Source organism: Zingiber officinale, chromosome 5A (assembly GCF_018446385.1).
Source record: "Zingiber officinale cultivar Zhangliang chromosome 5A, Zo_v1.1, whole genome shotgun sequence".
NCBI classification, from domain to species: domain Eukaryota; kingdom Viridiplantae; phylum Streptophyta; class Magnoliopsida; order Zingiberales; family Zingiberaceae; genus Zingiber; species Zingiber officinale.
Genome location: NC_055994.1, coordinates 145,680,424 through 145,707,207, shown reverse-complemented (window position 1 = coordinate 145,707,207; position 26,784 = coordinate 145,680,424). Strand labels below are relative to the sequence as shown.

General features: G+C 36.6%; 2 protein-coding genes across 11 annotated transcripts; both read right to left on the bottom strand.

Moving 5' to 3' along the window:
- Positions 1 to 4,396: 4,396 nt before the first annotated feature.
- Positions 4,397 to 11,528, bottom strand: LOC121982252. Of its 8 annotated transcripts, none has more exons than XM_042535235.1 (7): positions 11,314 to 11,528; positions 11,089 to 11,195; positions 10,813 to 10,845; positions 7,700 to 7,765; positions 5,966 to 7,587; positions 5,236 to 5,762; positions 4,397 to 5,153 (listed from the first exon to the last, which is right to left on the bottom strand). In XM_042535235.1, exons 5-7 carry the CDS (start codon positions 6,019 to 6,021, stop codon positions 5,089 to 5,091), a joined length of 648 nt encoding a protein of 215 aa, XP_042391169.1. In that variant the 5' UTR covers positions 6,022 to 7,587; positions 7,700 to 7,765; positions 10,813 to 10,845; positions 11,089 to 11,195; positions 11,314 to 11,528; the 3' UTR covers positions 4,397 to 5,088. The 8 variants fall into 8 exon arrangements, 7 of the variants coding, with proteins under 7 accessions (XP_042391169.1, XP_042391168.1, XP_042391167.1 ...); XM_042535234.1 differs by having other exon boundaries at positions 7,700 to 7,762; XM_042535233.1 differs by having other exon boundaries at positions 5,966 to 7,765.
- A 1,270-nt stretch (positions 11,529 to 12,798) lies between these two features.
- On the bottom strand, positions 12,799 to 22,764 carry LOC121982250 (sec1 family domain-containing protein MIP3-like). Of its 3 annotated transcripts, none has more exons than XM_042535226.1 (8): positions 22,612 to 22,764; positions 19,466 to 19,609; positions 18,319 to 18,471; positions 15,529 to 16,035; positions 13,892 to 15,391; positions 13,746 to 13,814; positions 13,289 to 13,421; positions 12,799 to 13,194 (listed from the first exon to the last, which is right to left on the bottom strand). In XM_042535226.1, exons 1-7 carry the CDS (start codon positions 22,657 to 22,659, stop codon positions 13,293 to 13,295), a joined length of 2,550 nt encoding a protein of 849 aa, XP_042391160.1. In that variant the 5' UTR covers positions 22,660 to 22,764; the 3' UTR covers positions 12,799 to 13,194; positions 13,289 to 13,292. The 3 variants fall into 3 exon arrangements, with proteins under 3 accessions (XP_042391160.1, XP_042391161.1, XP_042391159.1); XM_042535227.1 differs by adding an exon at positions 22,402 to 22,501 and having other exon boundaries at positions 12,799 to 13,421; positions 22,612 to 22,751; XM_042535225.1 differs by having other exon boundaries at positions 12,799 to 13,421.
- Between the last annotated feature and the right edge of the window lie 4,020 nt (positions 22,765 to 26,784).

Sequence of the window (26,784 nt, the reverse complement as noted above, 5' to 3'; positions counted from 1 at the left end):
TCCGCTGCTGTGTGATTATTTTGTTCCAGCCGAGTGGGCTGTTATTAACTGTGTGATTGTGCTTATATCCAGCCGTGTGGGCTGTTGTATTATGTTATATGTGTTATTCATTTATGTCCAGCCGGGTAGGCTGTGTATATTGACTGCGTGGTTATGTTTTTTCTATTTTGCATATATATTCCAGCCGAGTGTGGCTGAGGTATATTTTGTATGTAGTAATGCTTCAGATTGTCACCTTTATAGGGGGGATGCTGTCGAAATTTCTTCGGACAGGGACTCCTCTGGGGCGTGACACGATGACTGTCAGCCACTTAATTTATCATGTTTATATCTGTTCTAACTTTGTCTTGCAGAATACAGTGTTGTTTTGGGACTAACATATCTTACAGGTACAAAAGGAATAAGTTAAGCCTCGGATGAACAGTGTCCGAGGCGCCTCCATGGAGGTTGGAGGCGCCTCAGGTGCAAGCCGAAGCCAACTGTCCAGAGGAGCTGGAGGCGCCTTCATGGGGACCAAAGGCGCCTTAGACCACGGCTTGGAGGCGCCTTGGAGTGGCTTGAAGGTGCTTTTAAGTGGATGAGGTGCGACCAGTTCGATGTTGATCCACGCGGCTGACTCTGGAAGCTTGGAGGCGCCTTGGATGATGTTGGAGGCGCCTCTAGCACTGTATAAAAGAGGAATTCGAGCATCTCCTTCAAGAATCAACGAACAAGCGATCCTTCTTCCGTGTGCTACTCAAGAAACGTTCCAGAACTGCTGTAGTAACATTCCGACAACCCGGAGCTTCAGATTTAGCATTTCTTGTTGTCGGTATAATTTTTACTACTTTTGATTGTACTTAGATTGTAATAATTTTGTGAGATATAGTTGTTGCCCACAGAAAGCGATCAACGATCACGGACCTTGGAGTAGGAGTCGTCCAAGGCTTCGAACCAAGTAAATCACTTGTGTTCGTGTGTTGTTTGTTTTATTATTTCCGCTGCGTTACTTGTCGTCTTTACGAAACAGAAACGAGTAAAAGCCACGAGCGCTATTCACCCCCTCCCCCCTCTAGCACTTTCGATCCAACAGGCAGAACGTTGAGCAGGTGAAATTCCGCCTTTCCGTTGCCCACGAAATCGGCTTGCTCTTTCTTTATCCACTGATACTTTCTCTTTGTCTTTTGGAGCTGCAAAACCAAATTTCATAGTTAAAAGAATGTCAAAATTCATCTTAAAAAATATCTCCATTCTTCATCTCCATGTAGCGAAGTCTCCGTTGAATTTTGGGGGATGAATGTTTGTTCCGGCCATCGTCTTGATCTTTGTGTTTCAGTCGGCGGTCAGTCCTTCTGAGGCGGTCTGACTTTGATACCACTTGTTAGTGCAACGGGGCTGGCAAGAGGGGAGGGGTGAATTGCCTACAAATAAAGAATACCCTCCTTAAGACTTTTCAACTCAAAAATTAATAGCAACAATAAAATGTAAAACAACATTAACAAAAGAGAGACAGGAAATTTAACTTGGTTACAATCCAGGGGGTTGTTAATCCAAGGCAGTCGAACAACTCCACTAGAATGTCTCATTCACTGTAGGCGGTGAAACCTTTTTTACACACTAAGAACGCTCAGAAGTTGTTAGGAACTTAATACAGAGTTGATTGATTTATTTCTAGCTCCAGGGGCCTTTATATAGCTTCTAGAAATTCTATCTCGGGTCTTGAAGGCACCTCCAAGAGGGTTGAGGGTGCCTCCAATGGATTTGATCGGATAAAACCTTATCTGCTTCGCAAACGACCATCTAGACTGGGTATGAGGCGCCTCCAATGCCCTTGAGACGCCTCGGACAAGGTTGAGGCGCCTTCAAGGTAATGGAGGCACCTCCAAGACTGCAGTCAGCGCAGGCCCGCCCCTTCAGCACCTCGTTGAAGGCGCCTCCAGCTAGCTTTTTTAGCTTATTTTGACTTCTTTTCTTCTTCCGAAGCTCCGATTGCTTGGGTGATTGCGGCCAACTGAAATAGGGCTGACTCGAACCCAATTTCCGGCATTCTCCTCGAGCAGGCTTCCGACCCGGCTTCTCGTCCCTCGAACATCACACACGTTCTTCTCGTCCACCGGTGTACTCTTCCGCAGTCCTCTCGTCCTTCGGACGCACCGAGTCCATCGACTCCTTTCCCGTGCCGTCCTTCTTGCTAACTGCGTCTTCCGCTCGACTTCCTGTGCTTCTAAGCTCCTGCACACTTAGACACAGAGATCAAATAACAAGCATGACCTAATGTAACTTGGTTGATCACATCAAAACAATCACGGGGCCCAACAATGTGAATCATAAATATTTAGTTGATAAGATATTATTTTATTATGGAATTTGAGCTATTTAAGTAAGATGTTTGGTAGGTGAGACACATAAATATTTTGTTGGGAGAATATTTGATTGTAGAATTTGAGATATTTAATTGATGATGTAGAAGTGAGAATCATAAATATTTAGGAGAAATATTTAATGTTATTACGGATACTCTTATCTTATATTAGTGATGGTTATGATTTGGCAAATTCAATTGCTTTTTGAGTTAAACTTATTAAACTATTAAATATAAGTTAATAGTATGACCAAGCTAATATAAATTTTAATTTGAGTAATCTATTAAGTAAATTATTCTTTTAAAAGTTGGAGACATATATTTTAGAATGTATAATTAGTTTTTAAAAAGATTTTAAATTTTATATAGTTTTTATGTTACACCAATGACGTGATTTACTTTTAATATAATTAAGAAAACATAGAATATTCGTAAGTGGCAAAGTGTAAAAGGAAAATTGAAGTTTTTGTCATGTTAAAATAAAATTTGCACATCAAAGTTTTTACTATAAAAGGAATATGTGGTGGGTATTAGGTTAATATACATAATATTATGGGCAAGCTGTTATATATATCACAAACTTTACCCATTTTATAATAAATTCATCCTAAACTTATTTATCATAAATTTTATACGATCATAATAAATGTATCCCAACCTTATTCAAGTTAAGTTATAGATATGGTAAAAAAAAAAAAAAATGTGACTCGTTCCCTCCTCACGTGTCCCTCATAATTGGCCCTATAGTGAGATGAAGATAGTAAATTATGATGATTAAACGCCCTCTTTAGATGGGAGGAATTTTATTTTATAGGAAATTGTTTCCTCAAAAATTTGATCCCCACTCTCATATGATAAGTTGTCATCCAAATATCAACTCGGCTATACCTGTGAGATTAAGTTAAGTTATATGTGACATCATGCCTACATCACCTATTAATTAAATCAAATAAAGGTCAATCCGATGTACAAAACGCTCATTAATACGGATCCTGAGGAAGTGCTGCATTACAAGAGATTATTTTAGAGACTCAAATTCATGACCTCTAGATCACATGACAATAATTTTATCATTAGACTCTCTTTTTATTAATTAAATTAAATCTATTAAAACCAAAAGATATCCCAACAAAGATGCCAAATATCACATCATTTCCACAAAGCTACCAAGTAAATATCTCTTTTTATATTTGAGAATAATTATAAATAAAGAGAAGAGAGATATTTATATGTATTTTCCTCTCAAATAAATAATTAAGATTAATTTAATCCAACGATTTATGTTATGCATGATGAAAGGATTCCAAAGAAATCTCTAAAATAATCTTTAAGGAAAAACTAGGAAACCAATAGAATGGACCAAAGAGTATATTGATAACTTTTATCGGCATTCAAAATTAGTGAACTATGACAAGCCACTTGAAATTCTTCATTTGTAATTTTCAACTATGTCCATCAATTTAAGAAATTTACATATGATCTTGCATGATATCATTGTTTACTCAAAAATTGATTGTTCTTCTTATTTACGGGAAAATATTCTAATATTTGTCAGTGATCAAATGATCAAATAGACATTACTTTTTTATTTCACCATCTAAATAAGAAATTTCCTATTGGAAATTTAATTTATGTTCATTTTTTTCTCTATATTTTGAAGGTGGCCTTCTCTTCCAAAGTAAAAATGTTTTTAGACTTCTTCACTGAACTAAAATGAATAAACACACATTTTATCTCTATAACAATTACCGAAAGTAGCTTCTCTATATCTTCATCTTTATTGTAATGACTAATCCTCAAATCTATTAACTAGTAGCTTCCTCATCAATTGTATCTGGCAACGCATAGATAGATTATATGCCTACAGATATCAGATGTGACCTCAATAAATTTATCTTCCCTACAGTATTTAGAATATCTATACATGTGCAGTATTTAGATCTGCAACGCAATGCCTTCCAGCTCAACATTATTATAAGGTTTTGTCCTCACTCCTCGCCCTCCCCCTTTCTGGCTTTCTATGATGATTCCCCATACAAACACAGGACAAACACACAAATCTAATCTGTAGCCTTATCATATCTAGTTCACAGTGTGCCAATTAAACAAAGCCACCCTTCGAGATGCGTTTAATCCACCGTTAAACACGCATCAAACAACTCACATCGATTGCAGAAGACAATCAACTCGACAACAATAATAATAAAAAAAAAAGACACTTAGACACCTCTGTAGAGCACAACAAAGCAAGGAAGGATAGCACTGGGACTGAAGACGGACAGCTCGTCCGAGCTGGAAACTGAATCATACTCACCACCATCATCATCTGATTGGCTCTGTTTCACTCTCCCTGCAATCACCCTGCTCACCAGCATCGCCCTCATCCCCCCGTTGGAAGTCAATTGGTGGGTGCATGCGCCGTGGGCTCCAAAGCTGGTGGTCGTAGTTTGGATTTTGCCCAGCTCATCCACTTTGAAGCCATCGCGTAGAATGCCACAGAGACTGCAGAGTGAGGCTGATTGGCAGAGGGTCGGGGCGCCATGGAGGCCGAGAGAGCAGGCAACGCTGGTGCAGTAGAAGCGTAGGAGTTCATTGCCATCGGCAATGCACCTCGAGTGCTTCAATGGAGGCTTGTTAGCCTTGTCCCTGATGAAGTCTCTGTAGGCCTCGAACCTCGATGTGGTGGTGGGGGTGTTTTGGACCTTGAGCACTCTCTCTATGTTGGGGATTGGAGCTTGCTTCTTGAGTCAGCTTGAAAGGAATATCAGTTCAATTATTTTTCTGCTCGAGTCTTGAACGCCCATTTCAGACACTGTTTGGAGAAAGCACAGATGAGCAGAGAAGAATAAGCTTATCGAAATTGCAAAATATAGCGAGAAAAGATTCAAGAGTACCTGCGTGCTTTTGTATCTGGTGAAGCTCAAGATCATCAGGAGTCATAAAAATGTCCCTGCACTCGTAGCACCCTGAAACCCCCCTCAAATGCATTGCTCCAAAAGATCCTTCTAAAGAGGAGGATCCTGAAGACGAGGAAGCAGTGACTGAAGAGGATGAGTTTGAAGAAAAAGAGGTTGAGATTGCTCCAGTGATGCCATCAGAGGGGGCTTTCAAGGATCTGCTTGAACTATTACAACTGCTGTCTGAGGCCAATTTGTTGTTAGCTTCAGAACTCTTTACTACTGCTGCTGGGCTTATGACACTAGAACTGTCTCTCATCCTACATAGAGACCCCGAGCATCCAATCTTCTTCCAGTTCTTCTTCTTGTTATTGCTCTTCCTTTTCAGCTCTTGCCGATATCGATATGAGAATAAGCTTCTCAGAGGTCCCCAGGAAGATCCATTGTCCATTTGCATCTTGCTCATGCTGCTCCAGTTGCTCATTGCTTCGTCCATTTGGAGAGAGGAGTTTGAGTAGGTTGTCCTATCAGGATCACAGTATATTTGATAGTTGAGAAAGGAGGGACTTAAATTGTGGGCATATCAATACTTTAATATTGAAGCTGCAAAGTAGTTCCATTTTGTTTGTAATGAGGCTCCAGATAACCTTAAATTGGTGCTTACTTGGATAAATGGCCTTACCATTATATCAAATCAACTATTCAACTATTAAATTACCATGATTACCTTGTGGTCCTTGGAGTAGGAGAGCTAGGAAATTGTGCATTTTGGTCATCAGTCATGATAGCTCACCCTTCATTTGCAAACATCATGTGCTTACCGATGACAGTAATCAACAACATATCCAGTAACAAGTTAGCAAATATGAACTTCTCTTGGCCAAATCTGATGCTTGTTGGACCATTCCATAGACTATCATTGGGCTCAATTAGTGCGAGTCTTTTTAGTTGCAGGTATCATTGAACCAAGTGGTCAACTAGTTAGAGAGCCAACAGTAGTAAAAAAACCTGGAAATTCTGAGCCATCTGCATGATATCTTTGAAATTAGCATAAAAATCAGAAACAGTCAGCTCTGTACTAATCCTAAGAATTGATCGTATAGCATTTTCACAGCTTCAGTTTTAAGAAAAAGCATTTTTGCTCCATACTAGTAAAACATTACAAAATTAATGATTCTGGCAACTTGTTAATAAAAATAAAATGAAGCATTATAGGAAGGCATGCGGCTTAAGTGAACATATGATTGCATGCATTTTGTTCGTTGCTCAAGGTCACATAGTGCAGTGTCTTGTATATAGAAATGATTCCCCCATCTTGTTTGTCTCCGAAAGGGGGAGAAATCATGCACGCAAACAAAGCATACAGGAATAAATGCCTTTTTAGATACTTGCGAAATCGTAAGAAAATAGAAGGTTTGAGTTCATCCGTAGTTCGTTCTTTAGGTGATTATCCCTATCCATTCAATCCATGTAAAATATGTAGGTGAACAAACTGAAGCAGATGAGCATGCAGTGAGGAAGATATGAAGTGAATGTAACGGAGAACGCAACTCAAGGCAAGTCAAATCATGCTGACGATTCTGCAAAGTTTGTTCAAAATAATAGGAATAAACATTCTGTTAGACTAGAGGAACAGAATGAAATGGAGTAAATATAACATATCAAGGTTTAAAGTCAGCATCAGTTTATCCCCTTGTCACATCACCGAGATTTATTCTAAAGAGACAAGTTGCCTGCTAAATGATTGCATTATACAATGGAATGAAGTTGACCTCAGATGTAGCAGACTCCACAGTAGCTTCAGAGGAGTATCAGTTCAAATATTTTGAGCAATAGTCTCTTGTTGATGGTTCTTCAGTCTAATCCCAGGCCCCTAGCTGCTACCAGTTGAAATGAAAAAATGTCAATGAGCTCCGATGTAATTTACATAAGTGCTACGTCACCACTCAGATCTCATGATTCCTAGAGGAAGATCTAGACAAAAGATCACAAGCATGCAAAAAGGCAGTCAACGTGAACTTTTGCTTGTATCATATACCTTGGTGCACAAAGGTATGTTCAGCAATCTCTAATGAATGATAAAAATCCTTGCCTAAATTATTTTTGCTAACCGAAATAGACCACTGAAAATTTATTCACTAGGAATTACTTCGGAATTGTACAATTTAGGCTTGGTTAAATCAAACTGTAGAAAGTATTACGAGCCCCTCATATGGATAAATTGACGAGTTCAAACGAGGTGCCATGTCACATAATTTCGAAGTCAAACTCAAATTTTCTAAAATATCTCATAAGCCCCTCCCACTCCGTCACACGGGATGGTCCGCAACTCAGAGCCATGCTTGAGACCTGCACAAGTAGCAAATAGGAAAGAAAATGTAGATGAGCTAATGCTTCAAGAATTTGCTATGTGAAGCAGGAAACAACAATCAAGACTAGACAAGATTGAGCTTCAGACAACCTCAAACATCATGGTTGATACTTGACAAAGTATGCATTATTGGACAACTATTGCATCCACCTGCTGCTAAAAAGGGTAAGCACCAACTATTTAGCTGGGCAATCACAGAAATTAATGTAGTTATATAATTAGTAATATCCAATTCATTTAGGTTTATTTATATTAACAGATTGTCTCTACCCAACCACATTTATAATTTTTAAATTGGTAGTTATAAAATCATCATATCCAAGATCCATCATCATAAATAAGAAATATGTTTCTCTTGTTCTATTTCTCAATAACTGTACATGTGTATCTAAATATTCTCATCTTTATTTATATATTTTCGATCTTGTTTTTAATTATCACAATGTACTATCATTGTACATATGTGAGGGCATATAAGTCCAAATTAAAAATGTTAATAATTATTAGGCGATAAAATGCTAAGTTATAGATAGTACACTAATCAAGTTATCTAATCAATAATTGCATGTAAAATATATAAGTGATCATAAAACATGAAATGCATGATATATAATAATCTATATGAATCATTATTGCAGAATATGTCATATATTAACATGCATATAATTTAATATCTGCACTACGAATGTTTAAATTGTCACTTACAAGTTACCAACATACTTTACAAAAGTATTTCGCAAACATTGAAACTAAGCTTCGTAGAAGAAAAAAGATATAATAAAAGCCCTTATTATTAGAGAAGAAACAGAGGCAAGTAATAAATAGAATTTTTATTTAATTTTGGTTCAATCCAAAGTGGCATGAACAAACCACAATTTTTGTTTATAGATGTCTACACAAGCTTAGACTGCATACGTGGCCATCTAGATGACCTGCTTCAGTCCAACTACATATAGAAGACTGCATATGTTATATGCGATGTGGTCCACTCCTATTGAAAAATCCTGTGCAACCACATGTGGAGACCTAGGTTGGTTTGTCGAACATCACCCATCATATTATGATTGCATGAGAGAGGACTCTTTAAGCCCCTCTCCATTTTGACAACTTTAACTTACCAAACAAATCAAATAATGAGATTGTTTACCTTATTAAATGACACTTCAAACAACCTAGTGCTTGGTATCAAATTCACATTGTCTTAAGTTTCATTTAAGTTTCAACCCTTTTCTTGTGCAAATCTAAGAGTGCTTGTCGTTTTGCTAATTACAACTTCGAAAGAGAAAACACAAACACTTACTTGTTTGAATGGGAACAAATTTTCTCGGTTGTTCAATTTCTTACAAAACTATTTTCTTTTTTTAGAGAAGATTAAGCATCTCAGAGTAAAACTAAATTTCTATTGTGTAGTGAGGTCAAAAGAATGATGGCGAATGTTTTTTTTTTCCCATTTTCAACTATGTTTACCTGAAAAAAGAATTTTCCCACTCTCCGAGGCACAATGTTCCACATTTCATACTCAATCATTGTTGATCAGAACAAAAAACAAAGATGTCAAAGCAGATCCAAATATCTATCTTAATTCAGTAATATAACACAAGCAAAATACAATGAATTATCCTCGGAGAATCAGTTGTACGAAGAAAGCTCAAGCTCAAGGATGTTGTTGATTCACAAGCAATAGATGTTTACAACACAACAGGAAAGCTTAATACATATTGATGTTCTGCATCTCAATGATTTTTCATTGTCTTATAAATTTCTTGGATGGAAAATAAGAGTGATAGAAGGGAAAGTGAAATAGTAGATGCAAATAAATGACAGAGCTCATATGCAATTTTGTGAGCCTTTCTATCCACCATTCATCCAAGTAAATGAACCCTAGATGTCTAATCTATGAATTCAAAAATAAGTTAAGTTCAACATTTAGTGAACATCTCCCAATGCTAGACTACAAATACTGCAAATTTAAATACAATACTACAATAGTAACTAAAAACATGAAAGCCGACTTCCCAAGTTATGCAGTCAAATATTGAAAATTTTCATGTGTATTTCAGGACAAAAAAATTACAAGAAAAGAACAAGTTAAATTTTCAACTTTTTTTTTTTTAAAAAAAAATATTTAACAAACAAAATATTGAAGCCATTATCAAATATCAACCATAATGCTTCCTTCTCTATTTTCTCATCCAAATGGCCAATTAAAAAAAGGATAATAACTGAACTGACCAATTATGACAGCATTGCTTTGAGTTCTTGTCCTTTTTCCTAGTTTGTTGTTTGAGTTCGTAATATGTTATTAAGTATCAATCTCATCCAGTCATAACTCAAAAGAATTATATAAAATGACATAACTATAGCAAAGATGTTTACTGGAACCAAGAGTCACTCTAAATCCATGATGAACTCACATAACTGACATGATATTTACAGAAGATAGTTAACCATTGCTACTGAGATTTCAAACAAAGCAAAACATATAAACTACACTTACATTCATAGCAAGAGCATAAAGATACAAGTTTTGGCTGCTCAGATTACAAAAGCAAGTCATGTGCATATCCCAACTATCTGGAGTTAGCTACATTGAACTAAATTTTGCCATGGAGATCTATACAATGAGCCATCAATGCCAAGGCCATTTACATTATAAAGTTTTCTCAGACATATATCACATAGCTAGAATTTCTAATTGATTCAACTTATGTTTTAACAATCAATCGCATATATCAGATTCATTAGGACATCATACCAATGTGAAATTATTCAAATACTCATGGACATGGATTCCAAATTTCAAAGATAACACATTCAAGTAAACTTTTGTAGGGTATTTTGAAATCACCATTCTTCCTGTTCTTACCAACTAATTTAATAATTAAAATTTGATTGCGTGTAACGAATTATTATTTTCAAGTGAAAGAATAGTACTGAACAGCTTTCTCCAAATGTTCAAGGTCTTGGTAATCACAGTAAGAACTTATAGGAATATATAATTAAACAAAAAATCTTGGGAGGGGATTTCATGAGAAACTAATTGCTCCAATGTACTAACATATCAGCAAGATCTAGGTCTGATGGCATGGAACACATGCCTTTGTCATCCAATTTCATTTGGCAAAATGGATGTGTCATGACAAACTTACAAGTTTAAAATATAATGTTAACTATTGACAAGTAAAGCCAGAATGATGACTTACCAGCACTCTGTTGTGGGTTGATACCCACGCCATCTGCAAGGGGAAAATATATCAGATATTAACAAAAAGAAAAAAGTTCCTTTCGACAAGAAGGTAGGAAAACCAGAAACTCGTTCAGGTTTAACCTATCACTAGAATACCGTCGTCATCATTCATTTTCCTTTCAATCTATAACAGAGAACATTGCAACGCCGAAAGGATAAAATAGCATATCCAAGACAAGCGTATTCCTTATCAATAGGAAGAACTCAATTGAAACTAGAGAGAAACACCGACCAAAATCAAATTTGGTGAATGGTGATGACGACGCTAGTCTGAGGAAGGACCTTGAACTCCTGGCGGCGAAGTTTAGGACTGCGGTAATAGGGGCTGCCTCCGGGACGCTGAAAGTGAGATCCGAAGGACGGATCAATAGCAAAGAAAAAAATCGAGCGAAATCCTAGGAATCGAAAAAAGGAGATAGCGAGGACGAGATTGGTCGAGAGAAAAGGGAATGCTTACACTTCGTCTGGGGGCTTGGGATCGGAGATCGGGATCACCTTAAACGAGACCATTCCGCCGCCACAGCTTGCCGCAGCTGTCGCTGGCATCTCAAGAGCCTGCATGGAGAAGATCCCTCGAGAAGAGCTCGATTGAGGGCGATCGCCGGTCCGTCGAGGTCGCATATATCTATATTGGAGCGGTTACATTAAAGTGACGTCATGCCGGATAGGGAATGGAGGCATGCATAGGCGGAGCCTTACGTGCATATTATAAATAAATAATAAAAAGATTAAAAAAAATAAATAAAATAAGAAAAATTATTTAAAATTAATATATATAATATTTTTCCTATTTTTTTAACTTTTTAATTTTTAATTTTTTTTTCTTCTCATGCTTTAGATTCATCATTTAAATAGCTGACTGCATTCGTGCCAATTTACTCATGCTTGTGAGTTGAATTAATATTTAATTATTTTTAAGTAAAATACTAAAAATTAAAAAATAAAAACAAAATTAATAAAAATTTAAAATACAAATAAAAAATATATTTAAAATTCTGAAAAATAGAAGAACATTTATTTAATAATTTTTTTTAAAAAAAAACTGAACTACACCATAGATTAGGAGCAGAGTTTTCAAACCAGGTCATATCCATATGTTTAGATTATTTTTGTTTTTTTTTTGTAAGAATTTTAGAATTAGGTGCGTTCACCCCCTCTTCTTTAGTTGGCCTATCATCAATCCTAACACCTCAAGGAGACCATAAAGATCCTAATAAAATAAACTCCAACTAGATTCTTTTCCTCTTACCTTAATACCAAATTATTCAACTTGATGTTCTCGAGGCTATCGAGTATCGAGCCAATAAGCTTCAAATTTTCGCTATCATATATTGTAACCTCTTGAGGATTTTGTGTATAGTGCGCACCGACAACTTCCTCTATCAATCATTGATCAATCGAGTTCATTATCAAACTAATTAATGATAATACCCTTCTTGATCTAGAACATTTGTCGAAATCAGAAGCATGAACAACCATTACATGGTGAGCATCCCTTAAAATCATAGAAATCTCTACGCTAGTCTACATGTGTGTTTTGCCTCTTCCCTACTTAACAAGTTGTCTCACTTCTAAGATACTTTGTGAATCTTATGTTTCATCCTTCTAACATCTTTAGCTCGAGTGACAACAATAGTCTGCCATACAAATCACCAAGTAGCATAAAACCATAAATGTAGCATACCTATTCCCTTGTAAATTATAACTGCAATTAACATTATTTTTGAAAATTTCCTTATGGTTAATACTATCTCATACAGTGAATCTTCAAGATCATACTCTATATGTTACACGTGAATAATTAAGTTGATGATTAATACCTTTTTTTTAAAAAAAAAAAAACACGACAGTAATTTTTATTAGATACCTCAATGTTTAGAATACATGGTGTGGTGGGAGGCCAAGCTAACATCGACAATGTTACTCCATCTTTTTCCATCGGTCAAAAATGTGAACTTTTGTATTTCTGAATAACAAAGGAACAAGAAAACATGTGTAAAAATATATAGGCCCCCTATCCAACTGGTATGCAACTCTCTTGCATCATGAAACCTTCGCCATGCACTTTTCACCAAACAAACGTTAGCACATCAGTGTAAAGGGCTTAAGGCAGCAAGAGCATTTCAGAATATGATAGTCAGAGATCATCTAGTCTCTCGAAATGGCAAACTTTATATCAGAAGCATGTTTCTTCTGAGTGTTCAAAACTCCCAGGCTTGCAAGTGAAGGGTTATCCGAAACCTTTTGAGGGCACATCTGCTGAAGGAGCTTAGTCGAAGGAGACCGGCATAAATAGGCATAGCATAGGATCAACAAGTCCATTCGAGAGGACATCAGGCTTCAACAGGATCATAAAGTCCATTTGGAAGGCCATCAGGATTCAGATAGATTAACATGTTATATCAGTTGAGACAAAGAGCTGGAGGTCTTACAGGGTCAAAAGTAGCTGGATGAGCCCAAGAGCAAATCAAACATGTCATTGGGTGTCAGCAAAGTTGTTCCACCAACAATCAATTCTATGCCAGATCTACCGTATTCTGCAATTGCTTCCATAGCCTCCCGAACCTTAGACGTTTAAAAAAGTAGGTGTCACTCTTGGTCATGTATTTTAGTACTATAAATTACGACACTTGTAAGTTACAACATCACCAAATTGCTGACAGTGTGCAAAACATCTTAAATTGCTGAACTCAGTTTTCCTACAATGGTGCTAAAATGATCTATTTAAAAGCAACTTAGAATATGATAATGCATCCTTAAATGACTACCAACAATGTCCAAAATCTGTCATGCTCAAAGACCATAGAATGGCCCTAAGTGCAAGACAAAACTAAATAACCAGGTAGCTAAATTGATGCCAAAGAGGAAACAAAAAGGAAGCAACCATACCTCAAGACTATTCATGCCCCCCACGACAAAAATGAAAAGAACACTTTGATCTCCAAAACTTGGTTTAGCCTGAAAAAGGAAATTTTAAAAAGTTAATGCAGATAATCAATGGACAAACACGAATAAGAATAAAGTAAACAACCCACCTGTCCAAGCCCAAACCTACCAAATCCGCTCTTCAAAAACCGTCCTACTGCTGATGAATGGTACACAAGTCCAGGAACATCATACTTTGCTAATAAAGTGGTTAGAAGCTTATAAAGTAAGCTCTTCTGAGTTTCCATGTCACTTCCATATCTACTATAAGCAGCCAACCCTTCTCGGAGAGTTGAGTTTCTTTGCCTCAAACTAGACAATTTGTTAAAGAATTTAAAGAGTTGATCTACTCTATCTCGTAACTCTAATTTAAGCTGCATGTCATCATATGCTTGTGCATTTTGATTATCTGTATCTTCATCATCCCAATTACCCCATTGATCATCAAAGTCATCTAGGTCTGATGACTTGGAAAAATCATCCTTCTCCTTGTCCAACTTGGCAGCAAATTCATTAGATAATCCATGTAGGAAATAAAGCTTTGCAGAAGATGGATTTTCCATAACTGCATCCACTACAGCTTCTTTCAGGGAATGTTCTTCTTCCCATGAAAAAGGTCCAGTAGATGCGCTTGTTGGAAAGCTTTCCCCAGCAAGAATATACCCTATCATTGACAGAAGCAATGCATCTTGAAAAGAGAGAACATTATGTGATGTTCCAATCCTTTTATCCTGTTCATTAGATCTTAATAAGATACTCGTATTGATGAAATCACGGATTTGGCTTGAAAGGCTTTGACTGGTGTCTTGAGAAGTTACAGCCAGTATCTTCTCAGCATTGACAAATGCTTCCCAGTGAGAACTATGAGGCTCGCCTAGGACTATTTCAGCTGCAAATGCTAATTGAATGATGCCCTTATTTCGAATTAAAGACATCTGATTTTGAGCGAATTTTTCAAGCAAAGTATGAAGCTCTGAAGCAGAGAAGGATCCAGATCGACCTTTCAGGGAAAGGTTTAACTTCTCATGCCGCAGAGTTTCCAAAAGCCATTTCTTAACTAAAATTGCCCCATCTTTAGCTCTTCTATCAAGCAAGGTTTCAAGATAGTTTGTTCCTGAATTATTAGATAAAAATGATCCACCTAGCAAATCAACTTCATGCTGTACAGCATCAGTGGTAAATTTGTCAGTGAGATCATCAGACTTTGACTCAATTGCACCAGAGCTCCAACCAGATGCAAAAGCAGTCATTCCTTCGGAAAGGTTCAATACAGATTCATTTTTGCTAAAAAGAGTTCCAAATGGAACCCTTATATCGAGTGGTGCACGTTGAACTTTGATATGGGCATCTATTTTTGGTGCTTGTGATGACAATGCAGGTAAAGAAGACAAGATTCTCTCTCTACGTGGCAAGGAGGATAACAATCGATCAAGAAAAGAGTCACCATGGCAGCAAGGTGTAAGAAGATCAATGGTGCGGTCAATAAGCAGCAAACCAGCTGATCTTTTATTACGCCTTCCAACATCATATAAACTTGACATGTCCATCATCATCTTGCCAACTATCTTTGATGTATCTCCTAAAGAAAATATTTCCATCTTCAAATCCATCTGAACATGTTGGAAAACAGACATGAAGCAGGTAATCTCCAGTAAATAATAGCCAAAAGAAAACTAGATAAATGTAAAAAAAACTATGCCAAATCAAATGCACATAATTATAATCAAATCAATGACAAAAAATCTACCTTTTCTAGAAGATGATAGAGGAAATTAGCCGTGAGTGTTGCACCAGGAGGAACATCATCACCATCAGAAGATGATCCAGCCAAAAGAGAGGGAAGTCCAGGACTAATAGAATTTTCATAGTTAGTTGACAAGCATGCTTCTGCAACTGTTCCTTCCGAAGGCAAAATGAAGACTCGTGGGGAGAGAGGACAAAAGATCATTGGGAAGTGATCAACAGAGACAAACAACTTTGTAGAGAATTCTACTCTTCCTGTAAAATCGATTGAATTATCACCATATACAGTTCGATCATTTTCACAGGAAGGAAGCTTCCTGCAACCATCATCTTCAGAAGCTAGATTTTTCTCATAAATAGATCCTGTTAGCTTTTCTGAGTCCCTCTCTTGTTGGAGCCTTTTCTTTTCAGACTTTTTCAAGAGTTCTTCATAGTCTTGAACAAGCAATGTTTCATATTCATGAAAGGCATCAGATCCAAGGGGTGAATCAACATGTACTGAATGAGCAATCTGAAAGTAAAAAACAGCAACAATAACAGTCCAATACAGATCAAACAGAAGGAAATAAAGGGACTGCTTTAAATTCTTCAAAATGGTCAAAACAAGCAGCTGAGTTTATCAGAAGTTGTATATCACTTGCCAACTTTATGGTATGTTTTTGGTTCAGCAACCCCCATAGTAAGGCAACTAGATGAGAACTTTATAAGCTTAATAATAGAAAATAAGAAAACAGGAGAATGCTAATAACTTAAAAAAAATGATAACCTGTAACAATAATCACTAACCCAGATTAAGTTAGACACTGAACGCAGTTAAGCACCACAAAACACAATCGAAGAATATTGATTCACACTCATTGATACTGCATTTGTCATAATCTTCATGCGCAAGAGTCTTAGAATGTTAATAGAGATATTTAAATTGGCATGGCAGCCAAGGGTCACAAGCTGATCTAAACACAGTTGCATAGACAAAACCCAGACTTTCAATAAGCTAAGCTACAAAACACAAATTACCTAGTCAAGGGCTGAAATCGGGATGGCAATTTTCACCATGGGTTCGGGGCCCCATGAGGAAAACCCGAAACTGGGGCAGATTTGGGAAATCTTTTTAGGTATGAGTTCAGGTTCGGGGATTTTTTAAATTCCCATAGTTGAACTGGGACGGGTATGGAGATGCTATCCCCATCCCCGAATCGCCTCAATAATAATAATAATAATAATAATAATAATGGAATTTGATCTTTTCTGTTTATTAAAATTATTAATATTATTATATATGTATCGATTAATTAATATTAGTATTTATATGTCATTGGATTCTTGTATTAATAAAAAAAATGATGAAGCAGGTAACACTGAACCTGAGGCAACCGACCTAGCCCCACGGAAGTTTCCCACCAACCGCCAAGGTAAATTGGGAAGTGCTCAAGGCGGGCAGCCTAGAAGTCCATCATCCCGTGGTTGCGTGCCCCACTTGGAGGAAAAATCCCTGCAAATGCGCCATAGCTGGGAACAAACTACGGGTGCTTGCGCGACAACTTGGTACCCTTCCGCTGCATCGTAGCCCTAGGAGCTGGATTCTTGTATTAATACTTTTATGAAAGATGTTGAAAATTAAAAACCTTTTTAGCCAAGTACAATGAACATTTGAAGCGGGGATGGGGATTCCCCAATTAGACAGAACCGGGGATGGAGACAGGGATGGGGATGGCCAACCCGCCCCCGTCCCAACCCATTGCCATCCCTAGGCTAAAATTCTTAACCTTTAGCAACCAAAATCTCCAGCTGAAATAAGGCTTGAGGATATGAGATCAGACAGAGAAGGAAAGCAAGGATGCTAGACCTGTCTCTGGGGCTATTCAATGTGCAATTACTGGAGATTCTTTGTATTGTAGGAGAAAAGGAAATTGTTTCCCAGGCTTGCAGATACAGATACTAGAGAGAGGAGACCAGCAACTTCAGTATCATAAGCATTATCATAAACATAAGTAGGCACAACTAAAATTTAAGGCTTTCAAAAGCCTCTAGACCCAGAAGAATGCAGGTAGATGTTAATGTATGTCATCACCTAAATTTAATATCAGATTTTATAACTCTCAGAAAGCAGGTATAAACCTATGTTTTCCATGTAAATAACATCAAACAGACTCTAGCCAGCCAACAGGGGCAAACCAGCTGAAACTAATTAGTGTAACCCACTAAAGAACGGAAAATCAGCTAGGTAAGACCAGCAACAGTTGAATCAAAATCAAGTAGAAGCTAGAAAGTAATGAAAAAATTAAGCAACACCAAATTATATGTAGGCCCTTTCAAATTATTATTATTAAAGATACAAGAAATAAATCACTTGATTCATTTCCTAACAGTTCAAACTTTGGGGATAAATGGTTAAACACGTTAATATGGTATCAAAGCAGAAGATTCAAGCTACAAATCTTGCTTGTGAGAAAAAAAAATCTCATCAATTCATGATTTGGGTTTAGGCTAAACAAGTGAGGTATACCCACCCATATGAAGGGGGAGTCAATGTTAAAATTGACTTAAGCTTTTGAAATAAGTGGTTAGTCAATCCACTTAACAATTAATTTATATTTACTTCTAGTGAACAATTGATGGGAAGTAATGAACAGATACTACACCAACATATTAAAATTGGAATTCATAGTTTGCAAGCAAGAAATTTGAATCAATGATTTCTGATAGCAAAGCAAAGATTTTCCTTGTTCTTGATAGGGCCTAGTTACATTTGTGAAAATAATTACCAATTCAGATCAGGACTCTAGAGATGCACCTCTGAGATTGAAGTATAAATAATACATTGGAGAACAGTTCGATGGGTGCCCAAGCAACGTAATATATATCGGTGCGCATCACTTAGGAGTCTTGAGGTAATAATTACAACCTTCTTTGCAGGACCCACAAACATTGAGTTCCAGCTCACAATCTACAAACAAATATTGTACCAAGATGAAAATGTTAAGATAAATTTATTATGCTACTAGAAAAAATAAATAAAGAGAATTCCAATATTAGAGATAAATTGGGTGCTTTGATAGATAAATTAACTGTGATTTTCCGATCAATTGGGATCATGATGTACGTCAAATTTTAAAAGGCCTATGTGAATGTGAATTTATCTTATTAAGTCATGATTATCTTGATCCTTCCTAGGAAGGTTGAGAAAGCATAGGATTGATGGACATATTTGCAAGATCCTAACCAATCAAGGCCCTAACTGAGATTTAAATAGGTCAAAACCAATTTGAATCTTAGGATTATCAGATCCTAAGATTTGTGTTGCAAACTTCACAACCATGGTGTACAAGGTAGAGGGGACCAAAGAAAATATTAGTTAATGCAAAAAAGACAACCCGGTACACGAAACTCCCACCATGCGGGGTCCTGGGGAATGATCCATTGTACGCAACTTTACCCTGCATGTTGCAATAGGCTATTTCTAGGATTCGAACCCGTGACCTTTTGGTCACATAGCAACAACTTTACCATTGCGCCAAGGCTCCCCTTCATATTAGTCAATGTAATAAAAACTAATTTAATTGATTTGGATGATACTAGTGATATAGTGTTGCATACAGTTCATTGGAAAATAAGACTTATGTAGCCAACCCAAAACATTTAGAAAATTAAGACTTGATGATAATGACATTGATTTGAATAAAAGAAATAAATGAGTAAGATCTCATTTTGGCATGCCAAATTTATGGAGCACCACTTATTTTCATAATTGAGCTCACCTCAATTCTAAAAACTAATATTTTGTGACGTTCAGACCTGCCATCTACGTTATACAAAAAAAGACATGTACTGCGAATGTAAGTGATTAGTGTCTAATCATATACCCGAAGAACTTACATGAATGAACAAAGAACAAAAGAAAGAAAAGAACTTTGACAGAAAAGATTATTTAGAATCCTTACAGCATCAAGTGGAGATGCATTTTCCAAGCTGCAAATACTGTGCACTCCAAGCTCCAATAGAACTTTGAATGCTCCAATGAACTGGAAGGCTTCCAAACAACCCGCATCAAGATAAAGAATGGAATCTGCAAGCTTATCTGAAATCTGACAGTATGGAGCAAAGAAATAGTAAACTAGGGTTTCTGTAAAATGAATTTATGTTGCTTGAAAACATGCTAAACTTGTTTCACACATTTCAAAGTAGAATACAATAAACAATTAACAGTAAAGTAACATGAGAAAAGAAATGAACTGGACCCAGTAATAGCTATTTGTGTTTTCTTCCACATAGATAACAAAACAATTTTTTATACAAAATGGCCTTTGTATCCTTTCTCTGTATCTTTTACCCAATCTTCTTTAGTTTTACACTCCTACTTTTGGGGCGATAATTCCATCTAACCAAGGACAGGACTTTATTGTATAGGGAAAATAATAGTCCACTAGGTTATTTAAGTTTTTTATGTACATATTCAGATACATAACCATGCAATTGAATGAACTATTGTGTTTCAGTGAGATAATGGATACATTAGGACATGCAATGAGGGTATTTTGTAGTTGGAATGAACCATATAATCATCTTCTCAACTTCAATGCTTTGTATATGTGCAACAGTATGTGTGAGATTATTTACAATTTTGGCTCAATTTCTAGAAAGCTTCTAGAGAACATGAGCATCAAAGTTTTGAAATTGCATCGAGATCCCTTGAACTTAAAGAGAAAACAAAAAAATGAACATTCTTAGCAACTTTATTCTGGTATGAATTTTTGGGTTGACCAAAGATGGACAAAAGGTGATTAATCAGATTCAGAATAGAATCCCCAAGACGAAAACAAGATAACAAAAGGAGAAACAAGCATACATCCTCACTTGTACGAACAATTTTGATAAGAACATAGTGGAGACCCAGCAAACACTCATTTTTAGATTAGCATTTGATTACAAAATCCCTTTAACATAATTAAAGGATTCAATCAAATGCATCCATTTATTTCAAACCATCAATCCGTATAAGTGAAAAAAGTAGAAATCTATTTTCTACTCTTACACATTGTCTAACCAATTCTTGTCAATGCTCAACTGCCCATTTCCATTATTTTCATTTGTAGATATTTTGTCATATTTATCTTTCTACAGGTGTATAATAAGACAGAGAAAAGCATTTTTATTATATGGTGATGTGTGACTGAATACATTTGGCACATAAATCAAAGAAACACTTATGTCAAGATACTAACTAGAAAACTTCTACACATGCTAGTCAAGATGGTGATTCAGAACTTAAGGTTAGGATCCAAACTAACCTGAACGATTCAGATCCAAAGTAGGATTTGAATTGGGTGAGGATTTTAGGAAACTATGATCCAATCATATGCATGATTAGTATTTCTATGCAAGATCTCTGTCCCAACAACTTTCAATAGAATATATTTGCACTCAATTAGAATTGAAATTTACCATAACAAATAATTTTTTGACATTTGAAATAAGAAAATTTTCAAGTATATAAGATTTTTTGACCCATAAGTAGAAGAATCTTTTTCTAATTAATGTTATCATCATCCATATTATAATAATGTTAAGTTTATATTTGCTATGTAGAAACGAAACACTTTTTAAAAATTGCATTTTATTTTTAATGCATTTATTGTATGAATAATTTTAATTATTGTTCTTAATATTGAAATAATAATGTTTAAAATATTCATATACTATAAGTTAAAAGTCAATAATAAATTATAATTGCAAATATAATTCTAAAGCATTCTTATTAAATTGTAAGATCCTGATATCGTACGCATCAGTTCTATGATCTAACCCTATGGATCTCTTCCCATTCCTATGTAGGATCTTGATCCTAACACCCTTGTTCCTATCCTTCACAGGCTTTCACAAAGTCACATAGATAAAAAACTGAAACATCACAATCAACAACTTTCCCAATATCCTACACTGAAACATCACAATTGACAACATTCCCTATATCCTACACTACAGGAAGAAACTTTTGTTAGAAGTTATATGTATAGTGCTCCTTTTCTAAAATCATATGATATTGTTTAGCGAAAATATAAAAGCTTTAGATTGTCAAGAAATCATAGACACTAAGACCACCAATACATTTAACTCCAACAAATAATCAAAACTAGAAGCAAGATTAAAAGCCCACACCTTGAAATTCAAAAAGTGAAAAAAATACATGTAGATAATCAGAAAATATCGCAATAAATTTTCAATCTTCCACGTTGAAAGGAGATTTGTGTTTTTGTTGACGCTCACTAGTCAGTCGATACTATTCATTATGTTGTTATTCTTAATTCTGAATGTTTATGTAAATGTGATCATTCTTGACCAAACATTCAGTATTAATTTCAATTGTGATTTTGAGGAGATTCTCCATATACTAACTTAAAACATACAACATTTATCATATACTTATATTTCACTAAAAAAACTCGTTTGGCATTCACATACAGCCAAAAGCATGCATTAGCAAGATAAATCACGCACTAAACCATTCTTTAATAACAGAAGCCTTATAACTGTGTACCACTGTTCCTGTTAATTGTTAATTGTATGAGGAAAAATCAATGATAATTTTGGTGAGTTCTGAATAGCAAAATAGTGTGACGATCTTCCACATTCATAACCACATCATAATATAAAGAAAACTAACAAAGTTAATATCGATCCTATTCAAGGTAACAAGAGGCCAATCGTCAACCATTTGCTAAACATAGAATCATCAGTCGCAGAAACCATCACGCGTCGATAGTCCGATCCCCATCCACCGATCATGCACGAAGGATACTTAAAGGTTAAACTCCGGTGGGCTAGCTAACATGCCCTAAAACTTAATTAAACTCTTAGAAAGACTGCGCTGAGTAGCTACCGCATAAAACTACAGAACTCTTCGACATTTACAACGCCGCAGTCGCCAACTCGCCTCGTCAGCCCAGTGATGGATCCGATGAGTTCAGGAAACTTATTCGCTAGGTAATAAAGAAAAACAACCCGATGAATTCAAAACTGACAAAAGAGGAAAGAACAAAGGGCGACGATCGAGGAGAGAGAGGAGAAAGCAGACCATCGTCATGCTCACCTGGAGAATGGAGTCTCTGCAAGATCTGATGAGATCGGCGGAGGCCATCGCCCTCCCACGACCTCGATCCGTGGAGAATTGGAGTCGAGAAAGAAGAGAATTAGCTAAAGGGGATGAGAACCGGACCAGTCCATTTGTTGAACCTGACGATCGTCGGATTTGGGAACTGGTCCGTGAAGCTATTTATAAATTTAACATTAAAATATTATATTTATTATCATTATTGTAAAATAAATTATTATTAAAAATAATGATTAATCTCACTTTATCATTCTCCTTTTTTTTTTCTTTTTTTTTTTTTACCTTTGATATATATATAAGTCACCGACAACATCGTTATTGCAGTAAAAAACGAATACAAACATGGAGAATTATCTTGACACGTGATAGGGCGGGAGAAGCAAGTGATGGTTATTCTTAATAATTCATTTAAGATTATTAATAAAAATCTTATTTAATTTAAATAATATATGATTTCTGAGTCATAATTCATATCTGATACATAGAAAAGGAGTATAACTCGAAATTGAAAGTTTTTCTTAATTTTAAGATTAATGAATTTTTTTATCAAAAATATCTTCAGATATTTATTTTTTGAGATAAAAATATCGCTAAAATTTATATAACAAAAATTTTATTTTAAATTATAAAAAATAAAGATATATGATATTTTATTTAAAACTAAATTTGGATTTTTAAAATTATATATATAAAATTCAAGTTCAGAAGCTAAAGTTAGTCAAACTGGTTTAGAAGCTAAGCTTGGGTTGATCCAACAAAACTTGGAATTCAGTAACATTATTCAAGTTCAGAAGCTAAAGCATAAGAGACTTCACATAGCAGCAACAAAACAATACTATTCCGAGACTCGAACATGAAATTGTCCAAGTAATTAAAAATAAGTTTCATCACCTTTTCCTTTTTTTCAGTTGATTTGGTAGTCTTTGATGCATTTTAGCGAAAACACTGCCTAACATAATAACATTGGGTCAAAAATTTTCAGCACTAGAGTTCAGAAGCAACCCTTTTGATCATCATTTTTTTTTAATTTAAGAAAAAAAATCAAACTGAGAGGAGCGCCCATTTGATGATTCAGAATGAGTGGGGCACTCTTTTGATTTTTGTTAAAAAAAAAAAAAACTTCACTCTGTTGATATTAAAAAAAACCCAATAATAATGGTTACTATCTTTATTTTGTTAAAAAAAACAGTCAAAATTATATAAAATTCACCCACCATTTTTTTCTCTCCTGGTTCATTTGTATACATCTTTTCACCTGACATGTCTTTCTTCTCCTAGCCTGCACCTCAACAAGGTTATAAGATTGCAAAAAAGAACAATGCAGAAATGATAAAGAACATGGGGTAGGAATTCAAGACAAAAGATAGAACTGATATTATATTCACCAGTAGTAACATTATCCAAACATGGAATTCTGTAACATGATTCAAGTAATTAAAAGTAAGTTTCACCTCTTACTGTTTTTTTTCAGTTGATTTGGTAGTATTTCAGTGAAAACTCTTCCTAACATAATAACATTGGGTCAGAATTTTTCTTGCACTACAGAGTTCAGAACAACTGTTCCATTCTGTTCTTCCGCATTAAAATTCAGAACTTGGTAGCTGTATTAAAAAAGAAAAAGCTTGGCTCAATATTTGGATGTAATAAGCTATTATCATATCGATCATAATCCATTTGGTGTTGTCTCTTCGGGGTGGTGCGATGATTAAGACATGGGATGCTATCACATAAGGTCTTGGGGTCGAAACTCGGCGTGACCAAGTACAACCTCCCCCATGTCTTGACCATTTGCACTAATGGCTAGTAGCCACCCGTGATTTATCTCCTCCGTGTTGGCCTAAGGACGGGTTGACTGGGGCGAACGAATCGTCTTTTGCCACATAATTCATTAGATAGCCACAATAAGCTCCCATGGACAAATATATTCATCCTTTTTTGTCATCATAATTTATTAGATATAAGTCCCCGAGATTATAGTGTCTGGTAAGATATAAAAGTTGTCACCCAGACACCCAAGCTATAACGTATTTTAAAAAAAAATCTCTAAATGAGGTCATAATCGATGAACTTTTGAGTTAGTCATCACGTAATTTTTTTAATTTATACTGATAGTCAATAAAATATTTTTATGAGATCATTTAAAGATAATCAATGAGGAGTATCATTTATAATTCATTAGGTATAAGGTCTATCGGTGTGATTATGTGTCATGTCATTCGATATCAGGAAACTGTCGAAGAGAAGTCTAAAGACGACGTCGATATGGAAGATGGCAATGGCGACCATCCCCACCAACGAACAACCGCCGGAAGCGAGCTACTTCCTGGAGCAAGTATGACACGCGCCACCGTGGCCTTCGGCGTCGCTCGTGAGTCGTGGGGGTGCTACGGTGCGGAGATTCGCGACCCGTAGTCGAAGGAGGGCCCCTGGCTCGGCATCTTGGACACCGCGGAGCAGGCCGCCTGCGCCTACGACATCGCCGCCCGCGCCATGCTCGGCCTCAACGCCCGCACCAACTTCTACTACCCTCGCTATCCTCCCCCGTCGCCGCCCAACCTCCCTCCGCCGCCGTCGTCCTCCACTCCTCCGATTGGCCTTGGTCCAACGCTCCGCATCACCACCACCATCTTAACGCTTGCCCTAATTGCTCCCTTCCTGCCACTTCTCTCCCAAACCCTAATTTTATCCCCCATTCCAAGGATCCGTTCGACGCCCCTGTTGCTCCCTCGTTACTGCTCCGAATTGGACCGCCACCACTTCATCATCATCAGCTGCCGCCGCTACCGAACTCGTCGCCGACGAAGGCGACTTCTTCCACACGGAGCAAGAAGACAAAACATCCGCCTTCAATCATTCTGCAGCTAGCGGTCGGTAATTCTTCCAGCTACTGGGAGTTCCTTTCTTTGATATCGCATCTTTGAGTTCCTTGAACTTCTCCTTTTGCTCGACCAATTGGTGTAAAAAGCTGGGGTTCCGTAGCAAGCGTGCCAAGAATTCCATCATCGGTTGTTGCTTCAGTTCAGTCTGATGCAGCTTCTCCTCCATAGCTCTGAAACGGGATCTCGTGTTCTGCTGCTCCTGTTGCAGCTTCACCAGCTCCATTAACAGAAACTGCTTGTCGCGCTTCAGCCTGTCGATTTCGCCTTCAAGACCGAATTCTCCAACTTCAAGGAATGAACCAAGAGGCGGCTGCTGCTAGGAAGATGAGCAGCTGACCTTCTTCTCTTGTGAAGGAGATGTTTCTGGCCTCTCAGGAACACCTCATTTGCGAACTCCCACTGATCAGGATCCACCTCCCTGAAGCCTGCATCGACAATATCCAACAAGAAAGTAAGATCAGAACGTCTGGTGAAACATAACTCTTCTTTCAGATATTAGAATACTAAATGTTCGGTAACAAAAAAGCAATCAATGGATGGTGTTCTACAAAGAAAGTGGCAACATAAACTTGAAACACAAATTTTTGCAATTTCAGGTGAAAAACCTAACCATTTTCCTTCACAATGAACTGGATATAATAAGCAGGAAAAAGAATGATACACTGCTGTTTGAAGTTTCAAGAAGGCAAATGAAGTATCTGGTGCACACATTTTCTCAAACTAAATCTGAATATGCGGAGCTATGTTTATCATTTCCTCTATTCAGCCAAATACAAAGATGATAGCAACTAAAATTCAGTTATCTGTAAAGATTTTTTATGTGCATGAAGTAGCATATTTGCTGATACAACTCTGCAAGTAAACTGAAGTGTTTTCTGCTTCCTTTTTCACACTTTCCCTACTCAATAGTTCATCTACAGCTAACAGATCGCTAGCAGAGAGCTAAATGAGCTATTACAAAATACTTACAGAGGTATTTAGTTGCCGGACAAAGCTGGAGAAGTTGTTGTGCTTGAAATATCTAGGAAGATGATAGATGCAAGCTCCGTTCAGAAGCAAAATGCTGTATTTTCCAGGAGTTTCAGGTTAGAGCAAAAGATTCCATTTTTTGGGGGAAAATATTAACCAAGAAAGACAACAACCATAGAACAAAATCGAGAAGCACTATATGATTCCCCAAGATGTCACCTTCGGCGGCGACGAGTTCGGTAGCGGCGGCAGCTGATGATGATGAAGAAGTGGTGGCGGTCCAACTCGGAGCAGGTAACGAGGG